Source organism: Chelonia mydas, chromosome 6 (genome assembly GCF_015237465.2).
Source record: "Chelonia mydas isolate rCheMyd1 chromosome 6, rCheMyd1.pri.v2, whole genome shotgun sequence".
NCBI classification, from domain to species: domain Eukaryota; kingdom Metazoa; phylum Chordata; order Testudines; family Cheloniidae; genus Chelonia; species Chelonia mydas.
In genome coordinates, this window is record NC_051246.2 from 21,668,205 (window position 1) to 21,693,719 (window position 25,515).

Here is a 25,515-nt window from a genome sequence, read left to right on the forward strand (position 1 = left end):
TGTGGTATACCTTGACTTTAGTAAGGCTTTTGATACTGTCTCACATGACCTCAAACAATCTAGGGAAATACAATCTAGATGGAGCTACTAAAAAGTGAGTGCATAACTGGTTGCAAAAATGTTCCCAGAGAGTAGTTATCAGTGGTTCACAGTCAAGCTGGAAGGGCATATCGAGTGGGGTCAGTTCTGGGTCCAGTTCTCGTCAATATCTTCATGAATGATTTAGAAAATGGCATAGAGACTACACTTACAAATTTGCAGACGATATCAATCTGGGAGAGGTTGCAAGTGCTTTGGAGGATAGGATTAAAATTCACAATGATTTGGACAAACTGGAGAAATGGTCTGAAGTACAGAAGATGAAATTCAATAAGGACAAATGCAAAGTACTCCACTTCGGAAGCAACAATCAGCTGCACACATACAAAATGGGAAATGACTGCCTAGGAAGGAGTACTACAGAAAGGGATCTGAGAATCATAGCTGATCATAAGCTAAATATGAGTCAACAGAGTAACACTGTTGCAAAAAAAGCAAACATCATTCTGGGTAGTATTAGCAGGAGTATTGGAAGCAAGACACAAGAAGTAATTCTTCCACTATACTCTGAACTGATTAGATCCCAATTGGAGTATTGTGTCCAGTTCTGGGTGCCACATTTCAGGAAAGATGTGGACAAATTGGAGAAAGGCCAGAGAAGAGCAACAAAAATGATTAAAGGTCTAGAAAACATGACCTATGAGGGAAGATTGAAAAAAATGGGTTTGCTTAGTCTGGAGAAGAGAAGACTGAGAGGGGACATGATAACAGTTTTCAAGTACATAAAAGGTTGTTACAAGGGGGAGGGAGGAAAATCATTCTCCTTAACATCTAAGGATAACACAAGAAGCAATGGGCTTAAATTGCAGCAAGGGAGGTTTAGGTTGGACATTAGGAAAAACTTCTGAACTGTCAGGGTAGTTAAGCAGTGAAATAAATTGCCTAGGGAGGTTGTGGAATCTCCATCTTTGAAAATTTTTAAGAGCAGGTTAGACAAACACCTGTCAGGGATGGTCTAGGTAATATTTAGTCCTTCCAGGAGTGCAGGGACTGGACTAGATGACCTCTCAAGGTCCCTTCCAGTCCTACGCTTCTATGATTATTCAAAGTAATATTTTAAGATTCCTGCACTACAATGCATTTGTAATAAATTTTGGATTTGTTTCCTACATTTGATCCCAACAAAATGAGGGGTCTGATCCTGTATAATAGGTTATAGCTGCCCGTAGTGAGTGCATTGAAAGTAGGAAGAAATCATAATCGAGCTGTAAGAGTGACATTTTGGTGCATATTAACATCAACCCAGAGCACTGTCTGCAATATAAATATTATCTAGAGAGTAAGTCTGTTGACAGTGGAATGAGACACATACGAATGCCTGGTCAATATCCTTCCTGATATCTGCCACTATCTGGGCATTATCGCCGCGTGCCAAGACCGCATCCAAGGAATGATGCTGGATGGTCTCCAGCAGACGAGCAGGGTGACCAAGACGCAGTATCTTCTCCTTATAGCCAGCCAGTCTTTCCACCAGATTATCCACTGCAATATTTGAGGGAGCGCAACACAGGACCTTGGAGACAAAAGAAAGTGCTAATTAACTTCAAACACTGAGCTGTTGAGGATTGCAAAGCCTCTGATTAAGAGAATTTAACGTAACGATAGTCTCACCAGTGCAGAGAGGAGGGAAGAGGAGATTGGTGAATGTAGCTAAGAGGAAAGGCAACAGTTTAAATCTCTGTAGCTTCAAAATACAGCTGGAAATACACATGTACACAACACAAAACAGTGCAAGATTTTAAATAATTACCTACAGTCTATGTCTCAAGACTTCACTTAGGCCTTGCGTACACCTGGGATTTGCCCCAGTTCCAGCCATCCACATAGCTGTATATTTGCAACCGATAGCATAGGCTGGTGAAGCTGCTACTTGCACCAGAAGAACTTATCCTGGTTTCAGCCAATGGCTAGAATTGGGGGAAATCGCTGATGTTGACAAGGCCCTCGATTCCAAAGTAGAGACACCCTGTATGCTCAAACAACGCAAATGACAACATGTAAATGCACAATCTATAGCTACAGCACTAGCATTAGAATTATGGACTGGTTGGCTCAAGCAGATAGGGCCCTTTTCTCCCAGGTGTCAAAGCCTGGGCTCTCTGAAGACGATTAATGGCTGCTCAATATGCTTTCCCGCCTCCTCCCGCCCACGGGTGCCATGCAAGTGACTTAACATTCTCAAGAGAACCCCACAGTAGGACGAGAGCTGGCTTCCTGGCCCCTAACAGATATGTATTGTTGCAAAAAAAAAATGAAATGACATTTCATAAGGATTCAGAACTAGCATGTTTTATAAAACTTACAGCAGTGTATATTTAGTGAGACAATATGGAAAGCCACCCCCATTTCACACAGCCCACAAATGTGACATTTCACCAGCTGGAGGGGAAGGGTGGTCCTGTGGTTGGACACTGAACTGGGAATCAAAAGATGTGGGATCAATTCCCACCTCTGCCACTGATTTCCTGTGTGGAAGTCTCAATCTCCCTGTGCCTCACGTCTCCATGTGCAGAATGAGGAAAACAACACTTCCCTACTTCCTATGGGTGGGTGAGAATAAACCATTCACGTTTGTGGGGCAGTCATACTACGCTGACTGCAGTCATTGGGGCAGAGACTTTCTTAGGCTATTTGCACATACAGCACCTAGCACAATGGGGCCCCCGTCTTAGTTGGGAACTCTGGGTACGACTGTAAGATAAAGAATACAAATCCAGGCATTGCTAGAGGGCCCATCATTGTAGTGCCTAGGCAACTTAAGCCACTGCTTCCAAGTGGGCCTGGTACATGTGGTAAAATATGTCAGGTGCTGCCCAACGGATCAGAGATGTCACTCAAAGGCACTGGCGTATAGGTGCTGGAACTAGGGGTGCTGCCACGCCTCCTGGCTTGATGTGGTTTCCATTATATACAAGGTTTACAGTTTGGTTCAATGGCTCTCAGCACCTGCACTATACAAATTGTTCCGGCACTGGTGCATACACACTCACTTTTTTCTTTTTACTATCAACTCCCCCGACTAATGGGGCTTGTACGTGAGTCAACACGGAAGCTGCATTGAAATGTAGCAGGGATGGGCAGCAATAAAGAATTCCACAGCTCAACGTGCCTGATTAGTTAGCAAAATAAGCGTATCTCTAGCGATTCTGGCATCTCTCACTCACTTTCAGGCCTTGCTGCACAGCTTGAAGTATTAGCTCGACCACGGTAGTGGTTTTGCCAGTTCCGGGTGGTCCATGGATGATGGCAAGTTCTTTCTGTGCCAGCGAGAAGGAGACAGCCTCCCTCTGGGAGACATCCAGCGATTCATTATAGAATTTTAAAGCCTCTGTGGAAACAGCAAGAGGATCATTCAGATGTCAGCTACACATTGGGCATTTGCAAAAGAGTGAATACACAAGTACAAATAAAGTATGTTCTTGGTAGCTGGCGTGAATCAGTCTGACAATGAGAATAACATTTCTAGTGAGCGAGGCAAGCTGTTTAACACCCTGGGGACTAACACTTGAAACTTGGATTTCTTTCAAAAATGATAGGTTACATGCGTTTTCCTGATCATCCTTGCTTTGTTATCTTGGGCATGCTTCAGAGGGAGCGTGTATTATTTTTCCAGATAGCGTCTTATCAAAACACTGCTGCACTGGATAGCATTTAAAGGAGCAATCTCCTTAAGGGAAAACCAAAGGGTTTTTGTTGTTATTGTTGTTAAAGGGACCAGAAATGTTTTGATAACGTTAAAAATTCAGTTGGAGAAAATTCAGAGATTTTTTTAAATTTAATCATTCCTCTGCTGGTTATGAATCCACACACAAGAACATTGTGTTAGCAACCAGGAGAAGCAGAAAAATTACACTGGCTGTAAACAAAAGTAAAACAGACCAGCCTAGTCTCACTGCACAACCCCAAGCAAACAGCATAAATGGTGAAAAAGAAAATTAGATTTTCAAATCTCTTTCAGTTCTAATTATCTAAGATGTTGCTAGCAACACAGGAAAAGGAAAACTAATATGTGACTTTCATCTTGACTGTGCTCTTAATTTCAAAATATGGGATTCTTCTCTTATTTCTACAAGCAGTTTATTTCTCTTTATACTTCTCAGATTTCTCTGAGTTAGAGCCAAATTTATTCTCATCCCACATAATCCTGCTGCTAATCTCCCTTATTACTGCAAATTAATTATCACGGAAAAGCTAACTCATGAGACTGAAGTTTACACACACAAAAATGATGGGTGAAAACCCACATAAGGCAGGCTCCTGGCACCATCTTTTGCCTGGTGTCATTCATTAATTTCACTTAGGGTCTGATGCAAAGCCCAGTGAAATCAGTGGGAGACTTTCTGTTGAAAGTGACTTTCCATCTTCAATGAACTTTAGATCAGGCCCTGGCACACTGGCAGGTTGAATGATGTTCTTCCCTTTGGTACACACTTTGCCACCTCGGGAGCTCACCTTTAAAACTCCTGGGCACAGGTTAACAACCCAGGGGGCTCAAAAGGCTTCCAGGGGGAGGGGAAGAAAATGGTGTCTTGTCCTTGGGTCTTATTCTGCCCTTTTTTTTTTTTTTTTTTTTTTTTTTGGGAGGGTAGAGCCTGTTACAGTAACTAGCAGAAGAACATCAGGTCTCTGTGGGATAGGGAAAAAGCAGCTCCCAAATGAGAGGCATGTTCCCACAAAGAGGAACAGTTGGTAAGTAGGAGTCATTGCTTTTTTTTTTTAGTTTGGCAAACAGGAACAGGTGTTTTCAATTGCATGCTGGCAAAAGGCGCTCTGTGGAGCAGGCACATCAGGAGGAGTGACAGTGCCAGCTTCTTCCCCCCCACCAGTGTGCTTATTTAGAGGGGCCATCGCTCACAAGGGCAAGGTGGCCCAGTCCCCAAACCCATTCAGTTCTCAGCCTCACTCTACGACCACTAAAAAGAGGTAAACATTGAGAATATTTTGTGTGCACCGAGACCACCAGTTGATTTCACTATGGCCACCAAGCAGCCCATCAGTCACTGGCATGGGGTGGAGGAACCGCGCATTAAGCCAGGACAGAAAGGGGTTTCATGGTCTCACCTGCAGACAGGGCTTGAGGTCTGGGCCACTCCACAACACCTGCCAGAAGTGTCAAGCCTAGAGGGGAGCATTCTCCAGCTGGACAGAAGATCCAGGAGGGCTAAGAAGAGAGACCGGAGGAGGCAGAGGGAGGAGCCCTTTTGTAGATCCAGAAGGAACTTGTTCCCAAAGGCCAGAAAACTACAGGCTGCCCAGAAGACAGAAGGGAGGAACAGTGGTGGACCTACCCTGAGTGGCAGGGAGTTCAGGCTACAGATGCTCAGCCATCTGGCAAGTGGAAGAAGAGCCTGTGGAGCAGGTTTCCACTGAGAGTCAAATTTGGAAACCTCTCTAGGTCTCTCTGAGGTTATAACCAGTCTGTGAAATGGAATGGGCAGGTGGTGGGTTTTGTCTCTCTTGAACAGACCCCAGCTCATTCCCAGCTTAGGCCTGGACTTTTTGTTGATTCTTCAGACTGTTAGTTTGATTAAAGACAGGTTTCAGAGTAACAGGTGTGTTAGTCTGTATTCGCAAAAAGGAAAGGAGTACTTGTGGCACCTTAGAGACTAACCAATTTATTTGAGCATAAGCTTTCGTGAGCTACAGCTCACTTCATCGGATGCATACTGTGGAAAGTACAGAAGATCTTTTTATACATACAAAGCATGAAAAAATGGGTGTTTATCACTACAAAAGGTTTTCTCTCCCCCCACCCCACTCTCCTCCTGGTAATAGCTTATCTAAAGTGATCACTCTCCTTACAATGTGTATGATAATCAAGGTGGGCCACTTCCAGCACAAATCCAGGGTTTAACAAGAACGTCGGGGGGGGGGGGAGGAGGAGGAGGGGGTTGGAAAAAACAAGGGGAAATAGGTTACCTTGCATAATGACTTAGCCACTCCCAGTCTCTATTCAAGCCTAAGTTAATTGTATCCAATTTGCAAATGAATTCCAATGCCCCTCTGCCATGTACATTGGTCAAACTGGACAGTCTCTACGTAAAAGAATAAATGGACACAAATCAGATGTCAAGAATTATAACATTCATAAACCAGTCGGAGAACACTTCAATCTCTCTGGTCACGCGATTACAGACATGAAAGTTGCGATATTACAACAAAAAAACTTCAAAACCAGACTCCAGTGAGAGACTGTTGAATTGGAATTCATTTGCAAATTGGATACAATTAACTTAGGCTTGAATAGAGACTGGGAGTGGCTAAGTCATTATGCAAGGTAACCTATTTCCCCTTGTTCCCCCCCCCAAGATGTTCTTGTTAAACCCTGGATTTGTGCTGGAAATGACCCACCTTGATTATCATACACATTGTAAGGAGAGTGATCACTTTAGATAAGCTATTACCACCAGGAGAGTGGGGTGGGGGGAGAGAAAACCTTTTGTAGTGGTAAACACCCATTTTTTCATGCTTTGTGTGTATAAAAAGATCTTCTATACTTTCCACAGTATGCATCCGATGAAGTGAGCTGTAGCTCACGAAAGCTTATGCTCAAATAAATTGGTTAGTCTCTAAGGTGCCACAAGTACTCCTTTTCTTTTTTTGATTAAAGAGTTTTTCATCTCTAGCCCCACTCAGAGGGAAAATCCTCCTTTCTAGTTGCTGCCATGGCCAGCTGGCCTTCTCCTGACACAACACTTGCCTCTGCTGACCAAGTTGCTGCTTTCCAGCTGCTGCTGTGGCGTCTTTGTTGCTCTTATTTCTCTTCTCCATACAAAATTTAGGCTCAGAATATCTGCTGTGAAATGCACAGAGCTCAGCTGATCTGCTTCAATCTACGAGCAGACTGTTGCTCTTAAGAGCTACTCAAAATTATTTTTTTAATTAAGAATTTCCAGGTATAGCCTGAAATCAGGCCTGGCAGCATACTTAGGCCTTCACGTACATAGGAGAAATGAATACATGTATGTCAGGCCTCTCTTCCAATCAGTATTCTGCTTGCAAATTTTAATCCTAACAAATAGAGTGCGCAAGGGCCTGTTCACACACCCAGCCACCCCCGGGCTTGGTGGCTGTGAGTCACACAGATGAGACGCTGGAATCTTATCGCTGTTGCAGCCCTGGTTTGGGACAAACCAAAACCCTTTTCAGTGTCAGAGCGATGAGGAAGCCATTTGTAGGGAGAGGAGCCTGTGAAGAGGAGCCTGTGAAGTGGGATAGTATTCCTCTAGCACAGAGATGGGCAAACTACGGCCCGCGGGCCACATCCGGCCCACGGGACCGCCCTGCCCAGCCCTTGAGCTCCCGGCTGGGGAGGCTAGCCGCCAGCCCCTCCTCTGCTGTCCCCCCTTCCTCGCAGCCTCAGCTCGCCGTGCCACCAGAGCTCTGGGCAGCGGGGCTGTGAGCTCCTGCCGGCCAGTGTGGCTGCGAGAGCCGCTGGCCTGCCCCGGTGCTCTAGACTGCGTGGTGGCATGGCTGGCTCCAGCCAGGTGGCATGGCTGCCAGTCCTGGTGCTCTAAGCGGCATGGTAAAGGGGTGGGGAGGGGTTGGATAAGGGGCACAGGGTCCCGGGGGGCAGTCAGGGGACAGGGAGCAGGGGGCGGTTGGATAGGCGTGGGAGTCCCGGGGGGGCCTGTCAGGAGGCGGGGGTGTGGATAGAGGTCAGGGCAGTCAGGGGACAGGGAGCAGGGGGAGTTGGATAGGGGGTGGGGTCCCAGGGGGCAGTTAGGAGCGGGGGCCCCGGGGGGGCAGTCAGGGGACAAGGAGCAGGGGGGTTGGATGGGTCGAGAGTTCTGAGGGGGGCAGTCATGGGGCGGGAAGTGGGAGGGGGCGGATAGGGAGCAGTGGCACAGCCTTCCCTACCCGGCCCTCCATACAGTTTCAGAACCCCGATGTGGCCCTCAGGCCAAAAAGTTTGCCCACCCCTGCTCTAGCATGTGATTACCCAGATCTCTTCGAACTTTAAGGGCCAGGTTGCAAACTCTTTACAGTGATGAAGTCACCCCACTGTAGTCAGTGGAAGTACTCCTGTACCTGCTCACCAGTGTAAGGAATTCAATTTTCAACGTCCAGAGACCTCTCAGACCTGAGGGGTTCATTGACATATACTCATAGCTGTAGAGACATGAAAGAGACTCACACCCAGGTACTGGTAGAAGAACAGATCCCATTCAGCTTCTCCATTATAACCTGACAGCACCTAAATGACTTTAAAGAAGGGGTCACGGGGGGCTTAACCCGGAACAAGATGCTCTCCTCTCTGTTCCTAATGCGTGCTTAGACAGGGCATGTCACAAGTGGACACATACCAAAGATAGGAGGGGTTCTTGCATGGGGCAGCAGCTTCCTACTCCAAAGTGTGCTTTGCAGTCCTCCCTGACTCCTTCACAAACACTACAGATTAGCAGTGCAGTGACTATGTAAATCCAGAGTGCATTAGAGAGGTATGGCATATTTGGGATTCGTCAGGTGAATGAGTGCAACAACAGTCCCGTGTAAATGGAGAATTACCCCACAAGAACATTAGACAAAGTTCTGCAGTAAATCTTCAGCGGTTCTGTCATACTTCTGCCGATGGCTCAGCTTCTGCCCTTAATCACTACGGCCTTTTTAAACAAGTTCTTTAAACCATGTACTCTTAGAGCAATAAAACTGAACTGGGATTTCAGCAGCACCTTTTCTTGTTCGAGATATCCACAAGCTCTTCCCAAAGCAACGTGGGTAGCAAAACAACCGCACAGCCAAATGCAGCAGCCACTCTGTCCTCAGCATTGGCTCACAGTCAGACCAGGTCAGCAAAACAGATTCTTTTGTGACACGCCTTTGATCAAGACAGCATCAGGATCCTGGGTGACCCACCTACTCTTCCCACTTTCTCCTGGACAGCAGAGAAAAGCAACAGATTCTGCTACCCTCTCTGCTGTGCAACTGCATAGTTAGGCCTGTAACATGGAATGCTTCACAAAAGAAATTTACAAAAAGAAAAGGAGGACTTGTGGCACCTTAGAGACTAACACATTTATTTGAGCATAAGCTTTCGTGAGCTACAGCTCACTCCATCGGATTTGTTAGTCTCTAAGGTTCCACAAGTACTCCTTTTTTTCTTGCGAATATAGACTAACACGGCTGCTACTCTGAAAGAAGTTTAGGGATTCACATCCTTGGATCGCTCATTCGAGGTGGCTGCCCTAGCTGCATACAGCTAATAGTACAATGCTGACCCCTGGTGGATAATAGTATAATTTATCGCCTTGCACATTGAAGAACTCCAAAACCCTACTAGTTTCCGCATATACACACAGGAATTGCTCCAAACACACTGAAACGCAGCCACCTCTGGGGTGTAATTGAGCAGCTGTTTAACAGCTGGAATTAAGTGTGGGATTTATTTAGAACGCTCTAAACGGTTTGGGCCACAGCTGCACAAGGGATGGCACACAACAGTTGTGATCAGGCTGTTCTAAAAGGGAGGGAGATCCTGGCAGGGCATTCTCCACGAGACTCTGGAGCTTGCTGCCTATTTGGTTTGACAAGACAAGACTTCTTAAAGTTCAGAGCCTGCCATTAGGAATATCTATTCTCACAGGCTTCCCTGGGAGCAGCAGAATTAGGGATTTGCAGTAACTGTTCTGAGGAAGGGTTTTATTCTTTGCAATAGACTTATTTCATCTGGGCATATTATGTCCAAAAGCTGCTTGTTATATTACCCTAGATTACTGCATGAGCCATTATATTTGTAGCCTCTCTGAAAGATCTTGTGTTTGTGTTAAAGATATTTATTCTTGGTTGCAGTTTCAATCATTTTACAATGCTGTAGGCTTGGACTGGCACGATTATAAGTGTAAATAACTAAAAATTAAATCAATAAATAACACTCAGTAGTTTAGGATGGGAAGTGGATACTGCTGTATCCAGCTGTAACTGCAGGCTGTTTTAGAGATGAATGTAATTAGTCACCCTGGAATTTGCCATAGACATAGGGTCTACCATGCCTAGGGCCCTACTAAATTCACGGTCTATTTTGGTTAATATCACGGTCATGGGATTTTAAAAATGGTAAATGTCATGACTTCAGCTATTTAAATCTGAAATTTCATGGTGTTGTAATTGTAGGGGTCCTGACCCAAAAAGAAGTTGGGGGGGGTCACAAGGTTATTGTCGGGGTGGGTCACAGTGCTGCTACCCTTACTTCTGTGCAGCTGCTGCCGGCTGCGCTGCCTTCAGAGCTGGGCAGCTGGAGAGCGGCGGCTGCTGGCTGGGAGCTGAGCTCTGAAGGCAGAGCTGCCGCCAGCAGCAGCGCAGAAGGAAGGATGGCAGGGTATGGTATTGCCACCCTGACTTCTGCACTGCTGCTGGAGGGGTGCTGCCTTCAGAGCTGGGCGCCCGGCCAACAGCCGCCATTCTCTGGCCACTCAGCTCTGAAGGCAGCCCAGAAGTAAGGGTGGCAATACTGTGACCCCCCTAAAATAACCTTGTGACTCCCTTGCAACTCCCTTTTGTGTCAGGCTCCCCAGTTTGAGAAGCACTAGTCTCCCACATGAAATCTGTTTAGTATAGGATAAAAGCATACTAAAAAACGGATTTCACAGGGGAAGACCAGATTTCAAGGTCTGTGATGCATATTTCATGGCCGTGAATTTGGTAGGGCCCTGTGACAGGGTGCTGGGCAAGGAGTGCTTAATCAGACCCCTGCCACGCCCACTCCAATTAAGGGGAGTAGATTGAAGCTGGCTGAATAGGCCTGTGCCTGCCTGGCAAATAGCAACAGCTGCCAGCCTAATTAGTCAGGGGCGATAAAAGGGCTGGGAAGAAGGAAGCTGAGGGGAGAGGAAGGGAAGAGAGAAAGGGAGTGGCTCTGGTCTGCTGCTTGTAAAGCCTGGCTGAAGCAAACCTATATATAAATAGCAAGGTGGTGATGGGAAAGAGCTATAAATAAAGTGCACTGGTGATTGCTTCCACCTGACAGACCCTGACTGATTTGTGAGGACAGAAGCAAGAGGGGCCCAGCTGCGCCTCACTAGGGCCCTAACCATGGCTATGCTTCAGAAAAGTGCCATGGGATCTTAAAACAACCTCAAATCATCAGAATTTCAGCTTTCCATCTCATGGGGGAGGCAGCACCTCCTACAGCCCAGTGTTCCTTAATACCATGCTGGTGCGTGCAAAGAAGCACCTTCTAAATCACCAGCATCACTTCTTTCAGCACAGAATTGCTCCTCAGAGCTCTCCCCTCCCAGTATTGACCAGATCTGGCCCTGCTCAGCTTGCGAGCTCTCAGTAGGTCACAGCCAGAGGTGGTAGAAATGCCTGCCCAGCATCAAACAACAATAGCAGTAAGACAGCAGAGGTAGAAATGCAAGTTATAAGACCACTGATGCGAGCCTCGTGTGTCCAAAGTTCAAGGGAGAGGCCCAAAGAAACTCAAAAATGAAAGGAAGTTAGCACAAGGCCTCAGTAGCTGGAATTCTGGTAGCAGACATCCCTGCGCCTTGTTGCTACTGAACTGGAGCTCATTCCGCTACTGGTGTCTGGGATTTTCTAGCGACACTGAGACTGAGAGAAGGGACGCGCGCAGACTACTGTCAACAACTCTGTAAATCACTGAGAGTCCGGGTGGAATTGCTTAAAATTGCTGCTATGACCACTATGTGCCGAGTGATTGTTTCTTTATGCGGTGCAACATCACAAACTGTAGTTGGGTGCTGACTGTTTTTAATTACTTTAAGGCCATGTCTACACTAGCTTCTTCTTCTTCGGCTATCCCTCGATGCGAGGATGACGTCTGCCAAGGGGGTTTATTGGTGAGTTTTTAAGTGGCTGAGGAGCCCAATTCTTGCCATGCTGATTTTCCTACAGATGTGACAGGTATAATATTCAAGAAGGGGACAAATCGTTGTGCGGGAACTACAGATGTACTGCCCTCCTCTCTATCGCAGGGAAGATTCTTGCCTGGATCCTACCAAACCGCCTCCTCCCCCTTACCGAGGAACTCCTCCACGAATCACAGTGTGGCTTCAGGCTATCCTGAGGCACAACCGACATGATCTTCGTGGCAGGACAGATTCAGGAGAAGTGCAGAGTGCAATACCAGGAACTGTTCATGGCATTCATCGACCTAACCAAGGCCTTTGACTCTATCAATTGTGATGCCCTATGGAAGGTGCTGTGTAGGTTTGGCGGTCCACAGAAATTCATTTCCATCATCAGACTACTCCATGATGGGATGACTGCCACCATTTTGTGCAATGGCTCAGAGACCGAACCATTCACCATTTGCACCGGTGTCGAGCAGGGCTGTGTCACTGCTCCAACACTCTTCTCCATTTACCTTGCCATGATCCTGATTCTCATTCACGACCGCCTTCCTGACGGAATCGGGATAGAGTCCCGTATGGATGGCCAACTCCTCAATCTTCGATGTCTCCAAACAAAATCTAAGATCACGAGAATTGGCATCACTGACCTTCAGTATGCAGATGACTGTGTCATTCTTGCATGCACAGAGGCCGACCTGCAAAGCACCCTAAATCTTTTTGCAGATGTCTATCACTGCCTAGGGGGTCTTTCTTTCAACATCAGGAAAACCAAGGTACTCTACCAGCCCTCACCTGCACAAACTACTCTTCGTACTCCACAAATCACCATCAGTGGAGAAACCCTGGAAAATGTGGACCATTTTCCATACCACATTGACACAGAAATTGAATACAGGATCCAGCACATCTTTTGGAAGACTACTCAAACAAGTGTTTAATGAGAGGGATCTACAAACAGGTACCAAGATCTTGGTTTACAAGGCAGTTGTCATCCCCATCCTTCTCTATAGGTGTGAGACCTGGGTAACCTAGAGACGACAGCTTAAGCGGCTGGAGTGGTTCCGGCAGCGCTGCCTCAGGAGGATTCTCCGGATCAGCTGGGAAGACCAACACACTAAAATCAGCGTTCTCTCTGCAGCCAACATCAGCAGCGTAGAAGTGCAGGTCATGAAATACCAAGTCCGCTGGGCTGGCCACTGTGTACGTATGCCTGACACTCGCCTCCCAAAGCAAGTACTCTTCTCTCAGTTAAGTCAGGTAAGAAGGGGTCACGGAGGGCAGCAGAAGTGTTTCAAAGACGTACTGAAAGTACATCTTAAAAAGGGAGGCATCAACCCAACAAACTGGGAGGACTTGGCGCGAAACAGAACACTTTGACCCCACACCATACACCAAGCCACAGCTCACTTTGAGGAGAACAGACGTGCTCATGGGACAGAGAAGTGACAAAGGAGGAAAGAAAGGGCACAACACTCCAGCCAACCACTATGTCTCCTCCAACACTGTCTACACTAGCACTTATGTTAACAAAATTTTTGTTGCCCAGGGGTGTGAAAAACACACACACGAGCGACATAACTTTTGCAAGCATAAGCGCTTGTGCAGCCACTTGCATAGATCCTTCAGCCACAGTATTTGGCAGTTTACACATTGGTTCTCAAAATAACAAAAGCTGTTAAGACCACATTGTAAATCATAGTACACTTCATTAGAAAATAACTGAAACCCATTGACCAGTTTAAGCAGCACAAAAGAGTTTCTCAAGCTATTACAATTCTATTTCTTTGTGCTCTGGTAGAACTTCAGAAGAAAACCAGCCTCACTAATCCTTTGCAAAATGGAAGAGACTTCTTCTCCAGGCCAAGAGGCTATATGCCAGGAATCAATCCAGTAAAGAAATCTACAAGGAAAGCACACAGTGGCTTGAGGACTCTGCCTAGCTGCTGACATACCTCCAGCAACAAGAAATTACTATCCCCCTTCTGACTCTGTCTCTTAATATTACTTGTGAACATCATTTCACATTCACACTGAGATGCTGCAGCATGTGTATTTTTAGGGTATTATATAGCTTCTTAGGCTTTATACCTCCCATCCCTACTTACAGCTCTGTCACGAATGAAACCCTGCTCTAAGCGTTTGTCATTTATCATCTTGGTCCTTAGGACCTCCTGTTCTCTGACCTCTTTGCAGCTCAATTCTTCCCCGTTCTGTCTATTCAAAGTTCTGTGGTCAAAAATCATGTTCCTCTCCTGCCATTCTGACCCCATCTCCTCTCTTCTTGAATCCCTTCCTTGGATTCCATTCTTCGTCCCCAACATTAAGTGCAAGTTATTCTTCCTATTTGCACAACTCTCCTCTACCTACATTTTTTTCTACACCTCTCTCGCTCCCTACACACTTCTGTCACGCACTTGATATCTACTCCCGAGTTAGACCAAATTTTCAGCCTCAGCATTATTACATGAAGCATCTTTGATGCATCTATCCCTGTAGATAATTGCATCTTGTGATTCACAAAAGATGTACTCTTGGTCCTTGAAGGAGACGTTCTGCTATGTCAGTAAAGGCCCATGAAATGATTTAACATTTTTCCACTCGTGTCAGAAAGCACAACTGGGAGACACAGAATTCTCTAAAAAGAAAAGGAATACTTGTGGCACCTTAGAGACTAACCAATTTATTTGAGCATAAGCTTTCGTGAGCTACAGCTCACTTCATCGGATGCATACTGTGGAAAGTGTAGAAGATCTTTTTATATACACACAAAGCATGAAAAAATACCTCCTCCCACCCCACTCTCCTGCTGGTAATAGCTTATCTAAAGTGATCACAATGGCCCAACTTGATTATCATACACATTGTAAGGAGAGTGATCACTTTAGATAAGCTATTACCAGGAGGAGAGTGGGGTGGGAGGAGGTATTTTTTCATGCTTTGTGTGTATATAAGAAGATCTTCTACACTTTCCACAGTATGCATCCGATGAAGTGAGCTGTAGCTCACGAAAGCTTATGCTCAAATAAATTGGTTAGTCTCTAAGGTGCCACAAGTACTCCTTTTCTTTTTGCAAATACAGACTAACACGGCTGTTACTCTGAAACCTGACAGAATTCTCTCTCTATATACATTTCCTTGCTGTTTGTAGAATCTTATCCCTGTCTAAGCTAAAAAGCATCACTCGGAAACTGCATGGGGCCTTGTTGATCTAGTGATCAGAGATGACAGGACAGGAGTTTTGTCAGTGTTTATATTTAAGTCTACAAAGTTCTGAACCTTCTTTCCCCATGAAAAAGAGAGAGAGTTCTAGGGTTATAGGAGCAAGTCTTGTATACCTTCCAGCTTCACTTTCTCTTTGGGCCTGATTCAAAGCCTACTAAAACTGATGAGAGTCTTTCCGGTGATTGCAATGAGATTTGGATCAGACCATTTATTTGTTCATTTCCGCCTCACTGCCTCCTGACATGCTCATTTCCTCCTCCACACGGATTTAAGTCTAGATGGCATGTTATCAAGCTCAGCCTCAATTGTGAGTGTCATTTGCATAATCAGCCTTGCTCTGCGCTGCTCCTCCTCCTCTGTAAAGATGATGTCTAGTCTCCTTCCACAGACACTGACAAACAAGATTTGTGTTTTTCCTGCTTAGGCCAAAACAAATGTTTTAAGACGTATATTTGGCATCGATCGCAGAGCTCCACCAGAGTGAGGGTAACCCACAATATAAAGACAGTGACTGTGCAGCTACATTGGGAGTCACTGCACGGGCTGCGGGCTCTCAATATAAGGAAGTAGGATCTGGGATTCAGTAGGTGGCGCTCTTCACCAAGTTGCTCCTGAACCCATGCATGAAACCAGTGTTAGAAGACACTGCTGCTGAAGTCCCCTTCTTTCAGGTCATGACAGAGCAGGGGTAGGCAGATTTTTTGGCCCGAGGGCCACATCTGGGTGGGGAAATTATATGCAGGGCCATGAATGTAGGGCTGGGGCAGGAGGGTGGGGTGCAGGGTGTGGCAGGGGCTCAGGGCAGGGGATTGGGGGCTCAGGGCAGGGGGTAGAGGTGCAGGAGGGGTGTGGCAGGGGGTTAAGGTGCTCAGGGCACGGGGTTGGGGTGCGGGGTACAGGCTCCAGCTTGGCAACGCTTACCTCGAGCGGCTCCAGGGTCGCAGCGGCATGCAGCAGGGCTAAGGCAGGCTAACTGCCTACCCTGGCCCTGTACTGCTCCTGGAAGTGGCCAACATGTCCGGCAGTGGCTCCTAGGGGCGGGGTGGGGTGGGGCGGGGTGGGGCAGGCAGCTCCGCCACGCGCTGCCCTCGCCTGCGGGTACCACCCCCGAAGCTGCCTTTGGCCGCGGTTCCCCATTTCCGGTCAATGGGAGTTGCGGGGGTCGGTGCCTGCAGGCAAGGGCAGCGCATGGAGCCCTCTGTCCCCCTTCCCCTAGGGGCCGCAGGGACATGGTGCCGTCCGCTTCCAGGAGCGGCGCAGGGCCAGGGCAGGCAGGCAGCCTGCCTTAGCCCCACTGCACCACAGGGCTGGCAATCCCGCGGGCCAGACTGAAATCCCTGACAGGCCAGATCCGGCCCGCAGGCCATAGTTTGCTCTCCCCTGTGCTAGACGGCCTAATGATTATGGGGCTGACCCAGCTAGGTACTGGGCACCTTCATTCTTCGAGTCAATGGGAGCAGAGAATGCACAGCACTTTCCAGGCATTATATAAAGTAAGATCATTATTATTCAAAGCCAGGTCAGTGCAGCATCTTCCTCTTTAAGCAGAAAGTGTGTATACTGGAGATATAAATGGAAGACATGCTTTGCGTGTGACTGTGGTATGGTGTTTTAGGGTGATATGCCACAGCTGTCATATTACAACTCTGCTGATTAATGCAGCTAAATTTGCATATTAATCAATATACTCAATGACTGGGAGTAAAAAAAAATCTGCAGAGTCTCTACTACACATCAGGGCAATTCATAGATATATATATATTTTTTTAATCAAATGAGGCCGTTCTGCCTACATGCAGGAAATGCAAAGTTAATGACTAGGGCCCTACCAAATTCACGGCCACGAAAAACACGACACGTACTGTGAAATCTGGTCTCCCCCCATGAAATCTGGTCTTTTGTGTGCTTTTACCCTATGCTATACAGATTTCACGGGGAAGACCAGTGTTTCTCAAATTGGGGGGGCCTGACCCAAAAGGGAGTTGCAGGGGTGGGGGTCACAAGGTTATTTTAGGGGGGGGTCATGGTATTGCCACCTTTACTTCTACGCTGCCTTCAGAGGTGGGCAGCCAGAGAGCGGCGGCTGTTGGCCAGGTGCCCAGCTCTGAAGGCAGTGCCCCGTCAACAGCAGCGCAGAAGTAAGTTTGGCAATACCGTATCATGCCACCCTTACTTCTGCGCTGCTGTCTTCAGTGCTGGGCGACCGGAGAGTGGTAGCTGCCGACTGAGGGCCCAGCTCTGCACACAGCAGCACAGAAGTAAGGGTGGCAATACTATACCAGGCCATCCTTACTTCTGTGCTGCTCCTGGCAGTGGCTCTGCCTTCAGAGCAGGGCTCCCAGCCAGCAGCCACCGCTCTCCAGCTGCCCAGCTCTGAAGGCAGCGCTGCCACCAACAGCAGTGCAGAAGTAAGGGTAGCAGTACCGTAACTCCCCCTAAAATAACCTTGAGACACCCCCTACCCGACAACTCCTTTTTTGGGTCAGGACCCCTACAATTACAACACCCTGAAATTTCAGATATAAATAGCTAAAATCATGAAATTTACAATTTTTAAAATCCTTTTATCATGAAATTGACCAAAATAGACGTGAATTTGGTAGGGCCCTATTAATGACACATCCAAACAAGGATGAAATGAATGCACTTATTTAATATAAAAATCTGACATACATCAGAGTCCCTGAATATCCAAAAGGCGAAGAGGAAGGCACAGGGGGATGGTTCAGTTTAAGCACAGTATTTGGAATACATAGCTGCCTGACTCACATTAATGTTATTCTTCATTCCCAGTATATTATGCCAGAAATCTAGTCCAAGGCAAAGTTAAAAAGTACGAATGAGAGTCGGTATGAAAGGGGGAAATGTGAGCTCCCATGTGATGCTCATGTACAAAGAAGCTAAGTAATCAAGATGAAAGAAAACATAGCTGCAGGAACAGAGCACAAGGAAGTTGTGGCATAAAGGACAACAAACAGGACCTCCGCCAGTGTGTAGAAGGAGGGGCAACAGGGACAGCATAATTCTCAATCAATGAGCTAGGGCAGGGATTCACTGGGCAGTGTATAACAGGTCATGAACGATGCGTTTTTGTGAACAGGATCCTGGACTGGGACTAAGGACAAATTGATTCTCCTGGCTCTGCCCCAGACTTCCCGCGTGACCTTGGGCAAATTTCTTAATCTGATCTGCGGGCAGAGGACTTCAATCTCCAGAACTATCAACCCAACACCTTCCACCAGCATTACATCCACTTTCAGAAAGAGAAATAAGAGTTCTTACTTGTTTCACCGGGAGCACTTGGATCAGAGGAAAAGAAGAGGACATCGATAAGATTGCATGCTGGACCCGAGTGATACTGTGTTAGTGTGTTTAAAGCTCTGCCAAAGAAGAGAATATAAAGGTTGAAAATTTGAAGGGGACTCCTTCAGAAGCTCCTGATCATCCAGAAACCCTGGTAAGCAACACTAACATTCCCTCCCTCACAGGGCACTCTTAGTGTCTAACCATCTAGACATGGACCCAAGCCACAAAGTTCAAATCTGAAGTGGGACTTTCCCAAGGGTGTTCAGGCTTGAGGCCTTAGTCTGGGTCCCTCTCCACTAACAATTGGCTCCTCAATTTGGTTTTCAAGCGAGAAGCTGTCCTTCTGGGCCTTTGCGCCTCCCACTAGCCACACAGAGACCCGGCATGTGAATAAACTTCCCATTCTAAAAAGGGCAACTGTCATGAATTGTAGTGCAGGCAGGTGTCAGAGCACCTAGGCCTGCATTAAGATTTACAGGGTACAGCTTCAGTGGCTGGAGTATTACACATACAAGTCCCATGAACAACGGGGACCGTGCAACTAATACCTCAGTGGTACTCGCTGAAGCAGTACCTCACGAGATATAGCCCAGTGTTATTTTGCACGGTGTCTCTCACAGAAGCTGCATCTGAAAATGCTTTATAGAGATAAATAAGCTAACCACAAAGTTACACAACGACACACAGAGAAAAATTATAAGGTACGGGAGATGGAAAGGACGGGTTTTCAGAGGAGATCTAAAAACAAGATGGAGAGATAATGAGGTGGAAGGAGGCGGGGAGGGAGGGGGGAGTTCCTGGCGGCAGAAGCTGTAGCAGAGAAGCTCTCCCATGAGGAGAAGCAAGACTGTACTGACGGACAGAGAGGGAACGTGGTAGTGGGAGGAGAGAGAGGAATCAGATCAGTGAGGTAAACTAAGGCAAGTCCCGGGGGGGGGAGGGAGGGGTTTCCTAAAAAAGCAAAGCAGTTTTGAACTGGATCCTGAACTGCATGAGCCGCCAGGGGAGTTGTCTGAGGGTGTGAGTGATATGGAAGGTGGGTAGCAACTTACTTTTTCAGCCTCTTGTAGGTGACATCATTGGCTAGCTTCAGCAGGCGGTAGGAATTCTCTTGGCCCAAGCTCAACAGGCCATCTCGAGACTCCTCAAAGGCAACGGTAACTGATTTGGGGGTTATGCGGGTCACAATTCCTGTGGAAAGTGGATCGCCCTGACCAGCAGATTCATAAAGACCCACAATGTCACCTGCAAAAACAAGCCATGGCAGAGAACAAAACTCAGTGCACAACAGGCCTAATGCTGTTCACAAGCCAACACAGATGAGGCCTCAAGAGGAGCCCCCGTGAGGAGACAGTGAGTCAGTCCTCCAGCTGGTGTAAATCAGCATAGCCCGTTGAAATCAGAGGACTCCTGCCAATCTACACCCACTAGGATCTAGCACTTTTGTTCACCACCAGGTTTAAACTTGTATCAAACTCCAAGGAAAGGACTTCTTCTCTTAGATGACAGAGAGCCACTCCTTAAAGCAGGGGTGGGCAAACTTTTTGGCCCCAGGGCCACATCTGGATGGGGAAATTGTATGCAGGGCCATGAATGTAGGGCTGGGGCAGGGGGTTGGGGTGCGGGAGTGCGGGGTGTGGGAGGGGGTGCGGTGTGCAGGAAGGGGCTCAGGGCAGGGGGTTGGGGTGCAGGAAGGGGAGCGGAGTGCAGGAGGGGGCTCAGGGCAGAGGATTGGGGTGCAGGAGGGGTGTGGCAGGGGGCTCAAGGCAGGGGGTTAGGGGGCGAGGTGCAGGAGGGGTTCAGGGTGCAGGCTCTGGCCCAGCACCGCTTACCTCGAGCGGCTCCAGGGTGGCAGTAGCATGCAGCGGACCTAAGGCAGGTTCCCTGTCTGCCCTGGCCACGCGCTGCTCCCGGAAGTGGCCAGCATGTTCGGCAGTGGCTCCCGGGGGCGAGGGGGGGGTGGGCAGGCGGCTCTGCTGCATGCCGCCCTCGCCTGCAGGTACCACTCCTGAAGCTGCCATTGGCCGAGGTTCCCCGTTCCCGGCCAATGGGAGTTGCGGGGGGTGGTGCCTGCAGGTGAGGGCAGAGCATGGAGCCCTCTGCCCACATCCCCCAGGGGTTGCAGGGACGTGGTGCCAGCCGCTTCCAGGAGCAGTGCGGGGCCAGGGCAGGCAGGGAGCCTGCCTTAGCCCCGCTGTGCCATGGGGCTGGCAATCCCGTGGGCCAGACTGAAAGCTCTGACAGGCCGGATCCGGCCTGCGAGCCATAGTTTGCCCACCCCGCCTTAAAGCAACAACCCAGCCACATACCCCTTCCCTTCCACCTCCTCTTTCATTCCCCCTCCTAAAATATTGATTCATTATGGGATACATTCTGCCCTGCACAATGAGAAGTGTTCAGACACTAGTAATCCCCAAACCAACTGCGCTGGACTTCATCTTCTGTGCCATAGACCAGCAGCAAAGTGCTCTTCCAGAGCCAGGACTCAGGGAAATGATGTGCATTTACAAGGCTCGGGGGGGGGGGGGGGGGCAGGGGGGAGCGCTTTTCTGAAAGCTCTTGTTTCTCTGAACTTCAGACAGTTTATTGCAGACAGCCTTTTTCTTTACAATGCCTGAGAGGACATGACATTGTGCTCCTTCCAAATTACTGCTCTGCTGTATGTCAGCTGTTAGCGCTAAAAAACAAATGAGCGAGACCTGACATTTAGATGGAATCGTAATTAATTTTAGCTTAGAGATGGGCCTCTGCTGATCAAGCTACTTGGTTTAATTATGAAATGGTGGTTTAGCGAGATGGATGTCTGCCAAGAAAGCAACTTAGCTGCAACTACTAGGTCGATTCCATCTAAAATTATATTTTTGAATCATGAGCTACAAGAAGTTCTAGTTAATAAGACCTATTAAATCTTACTTTAAAATGATTCCATACTTATAATTTACCACTGCAACTGTGTCATTCCTCTTTGAATAGTATTGATATATGCCATTTTTTGCCCCTGTGGCAAGACACAGATTTATGCCAAGTCGTTTTAATTTCAAAGGTTCCCCTGTGGGTTGGAGTCAGGCTGAAATAAAAATTTTTAATTAAACTCTAAAGTCCGTCTTTGAAATAATACTAAAAAAGCAGGGTTGTAATCAGAAGAAGGTCTGTGCTCCCATGTTTAGTCAACAGATCTGCTTCCTCTGGAGTAGACCATGCCATGGAGGTACAGCCCTGCTCCTCTCATGTGCTGGTCCTGCACTGTGGGTCAGTACAGTGGAATTGAAAGGCCAGTACACACTGTCCCTCCATCCCCAGAGGAGAAGGAGGAATCAGTCCTTGTGCTCAGGGACAGCAATTCTGCAAGAGGAGGGGAGAAGGTGCCTTGAGCGCTACATCCTCCCCATGTGCACATGGGGCACCCAGTCACAATCTGGTTATTCAGATTCATAGATTGCACAGCCAGAAGAGACAGCTGGGATCATCTAATCTGACGTCTTTTATAACACAGGCCATAGGACTTCCCCAAAATAATTCCTAGAAGATCTCTTTTAGAACATCATCCAATCTTGATTTAAAAATTGCCAGTGATAGAGAATCCACCACAATCCTTGGTAAATTGTTCCAATGGTTGATAACTCTCACTGTTAAAAATTTACACCGTATTTCTAGTCTGAATTTGTCTAGCTTCAACTTCCAGCCATCTGAGTGTTCAAGTCACATCTAATTATTTCACAAACAAATCCAAGTTTTTACAGATGTTAGCACATAAAGCCGATTATGGGAGAACAAACTGGATTCTAGCCTTCCTCGTGCAGCACCAACAAAATCACCAGCTAAACTCTGACTGCCCTTGTAGCTTCTTTTGTACTGACAGTGATGTACAGTGAGAGATGGATAGAAAGAAAGAACAGAGTCTGATTTGCTGATCCCAGGCTGAGCTGGAAAAGTAAAATTCATCTTTTGAATTGCAAGATGAACAAGTTTGATCTAGAAGGCAATGAGCTAAAGATCTCATACTTCTAAAGCACCTTTTATTCCAAAGGATATCAAAGTGTTCCAGAAACTTAAATTAACAACAAATGATACACTTCTCCCACCTCTGAAAAGCAGCCACCACAGGGGAGAAATGAAGCAACCTTATAGAATAATTCAGGGCAAGAAGAGAGCAATCCACATTCCAGTTAGAACAAAGGGACAGTTTTAGTAAGCAGAATGTAATTACCTGAACTGGGCGTTTGGCCAGAACAACAGTGGCAACACCCTGCTTTTTTGAAGGAAGCTGTGAGATTTTTAACAAAAGAGATCAGGGCCTCTTTTTCATATTTTATCTAATCCTCCCAACCCTATACGGGGGCACTGATGCAGGAGATGGGTCTCTTCCTTCTGATTCACCAGCACCACTTCCTGCTGCACCCTAAGTGTTCCTACAAGGTCTCCCATCTGAGCACTGAACTGGCTCAACTCTGCTTAGAATGAGTGATCTGATGAGCAGAAGGTGGCATGGCTGCAGGCGGAGAATAATATCCACCTTTTGTAACTGGAGACATAACTCTGAGTTACAGACAGGGTTGCCAGTCCTCCCGGATTGTCCTGGAGTCTCCAGGAATTAAAAGAGTAATCTTTAATCAAAGATTATGTCATGTGGTGAAACCTCCAGGAATATGTCCAACCAAACTTGCCAACCCTAGTTACAGACAGCACTGGGCATTTATTTTACACCACTGAGTAATGCAGCACAGGCAAACCTCTACCAGCTGGTGATTACATACCAAAGGTGGCCTTTTATGGACAGAATAATTCCATATTACAACTGAGGCCCATAATATTATACCCATCCATATGGCACTGCCCATATGAGCGACACTTAAAATCTCCCAGTGACCATATGACCTTCTTGGCTTAGACATAAAGGGACAGATTTGCAAAGGCATTTAGGCACTTAAGATATAGATAGATTCTTAGTGAAATTTTACATGAGTGCCTAAATGGGTTAGGTGTCTAACTCACTTAGGCACTTCTCACTGGGAACCTATCTGCATCTTTAGGTGCCTAAATACTTTACAAATTTGACTCAAAGAGGATGAGTTCAAGAGAGTTTTTGCAATGGGACAAATTTTAAAATGAGAGCATCTCCCAGCCCAGCACTGTCTATGTTCCCTATGCTCTTATGGACAAGATGTACGTTTTTATAAATGTGGTTTCTCCTGCTGTTTTATCCTGCGATGATGTCATAACCCCGGGATTATGACAAGACAGAACCTTTGCATCAGAAAACACTCTGTGTCAACAATTCAGCAAAATGACAAGAGATAGGGAAGCGTAATTACCATTGTACAAGACACTGGTGAGACCTCATCTGGAATACTGTGTACAGTTCTGGTCTCCCATGTCACTTGCTGGTTTGAACTAGAGTAAGTGGTGAATTCTCTGTAACTTGAAGTCTCTAAATCAAGATTTGAAGGTTTCAGTAACTCTGCCAAAGGTTATGGGAATATTGCAGGAGTGAGTGGGAGAGGTTCTGTGTGGCCTGCAACATGCAAGAGGTCAGCCTCGACGATCATGATAGTCCTTTCTGGCCTTGAAGTCTAGGAGTCTATAATGGATTGGGAAGAAGCAAGGCCCTTTTTCTATAGATTCAACATATATTGATTAGGTGTTTCTCCTCTTTTAGCCTCAATTGTTCAGCCTTTTCAAAAATATTAATAATACAAAGGATATTACAAAAATACATTATTAACCTTTCACCTTACATCCTTATCAGCAATAGAAATGTTGCATACCAGGCCCAAAGCTGTTACAGGGCAGCTCCGCCTCTGGATCATATTTTCTAGGCTGAAACATTACAAGTAGCCGTCCGTACAGCCCAGTTCTTTGACTTGCTACCTGCAGTTTGAGCAAGCAGACCCCTCTGCGCTGGAGTTCTTTCAGGAAGATGCTTTCCCGCCATGCCCTGGAAAACACACACACAGGCACTGCAATGCTTTGCAAGGAGATAGTACCAATTCAAACTTTCAAATACTAAAAGAGCAGACCAGGAGCGAGATGGGTGGAGAAAGAGACCTCAGCAAAAAGAATATAGTAAAGGGCTGGTGTAGACACAGTTTTTGTACCAATGTAACTATATTGGTTCAATATAGCTTACTTCTGGAAATATGCCTACCAGCACATGCACCTTTATACCAGTATTACAGCCTCGACACTCGGGGGTTGCAACAATTTGACTATGTCAGTACAAATCAATACAGAAACCTGCGTGTAGCCCAACCTTTGGAATCAGCTGTGTGGCACTGAGGGGGAGGACTGGCAAGCAAGCTTTAGAAGACTCACAAAACTGAAGTTAAGGTTGTACAGAATAAAGGCTAAATTGTGTCTTTCAGCATAGGAGTGTCGTATAAACTGCATTGCCTCAGGACTTACCCTAGAGGGCAATGAGCCACAGGCCTTGTCAACGTTAGAAAGAATTAACTGGTATAGCTATACACATGAAGCGCATCTGTGCCGCTCTAGGGCTTAAGTGTAGACACCCCCTCTGCTGACAGGAGGGGTTCTCCTGTCAGCACAGGAAATCCATGTCCCCTAGAGGCTATAGCTATGCCAACAGAAGAATTTTTTCATCGACCTAGTGCTGGATTTCTCACACCCCTGTGAGACGTAGTTAAGCCTACCTGATTTTCTAGTTTAGACCAGGCTTAAGGGTATGTCTCCCATTAAAATGCTACAGTGGCACAGCTGTGGATTTTTCACATCTAGTGTAGACCAGCCCTAGGACTTTTGCCAGCATAGCTATGTCAGTTAAGGGGTAATTTCCGCCCCCACACTCCTACAGACATAGTTGTACCAGAAAAACTTTTAAGTGTAGACAGGCCTCAGTCACCCTCAGAGGCACATTCCCCTCCAGCTCCCCTCTTGTCCTGTGAGAGGAGTGCAGTGGGTTAGTATGTGTTTGTATATACACACAAACTGTACCACTTTAACTATACCACTACAGTTAAAGCGGTACAGTCCTCCTAGTCCAGATGGTTAGAGCAGTATAAAGATGTCTTGTACCAGCACAGTTTATTCCCATAAGAGAAGGAGAATCAGCTACACT

At 46.8% G+C, this 25,515-nt stretch overlaps 1 protein-coding gene across 3 annotated transcripts in view; it reads right to left on the reverse strand.

Moving 5' to 3' along the window:
- The window catches only part of IGHMBP2 (immunoglobulin mu DNA binding protein 2), a 77,899-nt gene that overhangs the window by 48,897 nt on the left and 3,487 nt on the right, over positions 1–25,515 (reverse strand). For 2 of the 3 annotated variants that reach the window (XR_005225411.2, XM_037899512.2), the window contains exons 2-6: positions 24,206–24,375; positions 19,493–19,685; positions 18,417–18,514; positions 3,264–3,427; positions 1,412–1,612 (exon numbers count right to left, since the gene is read on the reverse strand). Coding sequence is in view for 2 of the 3 variants with exons in the window: in XM_037899512.2 (XP_037755440.1) it covers positions 1,412–1,612; positions 3,264–3,427; positions 18,417–18,514; positions 19,493–19,685; positions 24,206–24,375 (826 nt within the window). In the remaining variant the exon portion in view is untranslated. The remainder of the gene's footprint in view (positions 1–1,411; positions 1,613–3,263; positions 3,428–18,416; positions 18,515–19,492; positions 19,686–24,205; positions 24,376–25,515) is intronic. The other variant, XM_043547912.1, reaches the window with a different exon arrangement.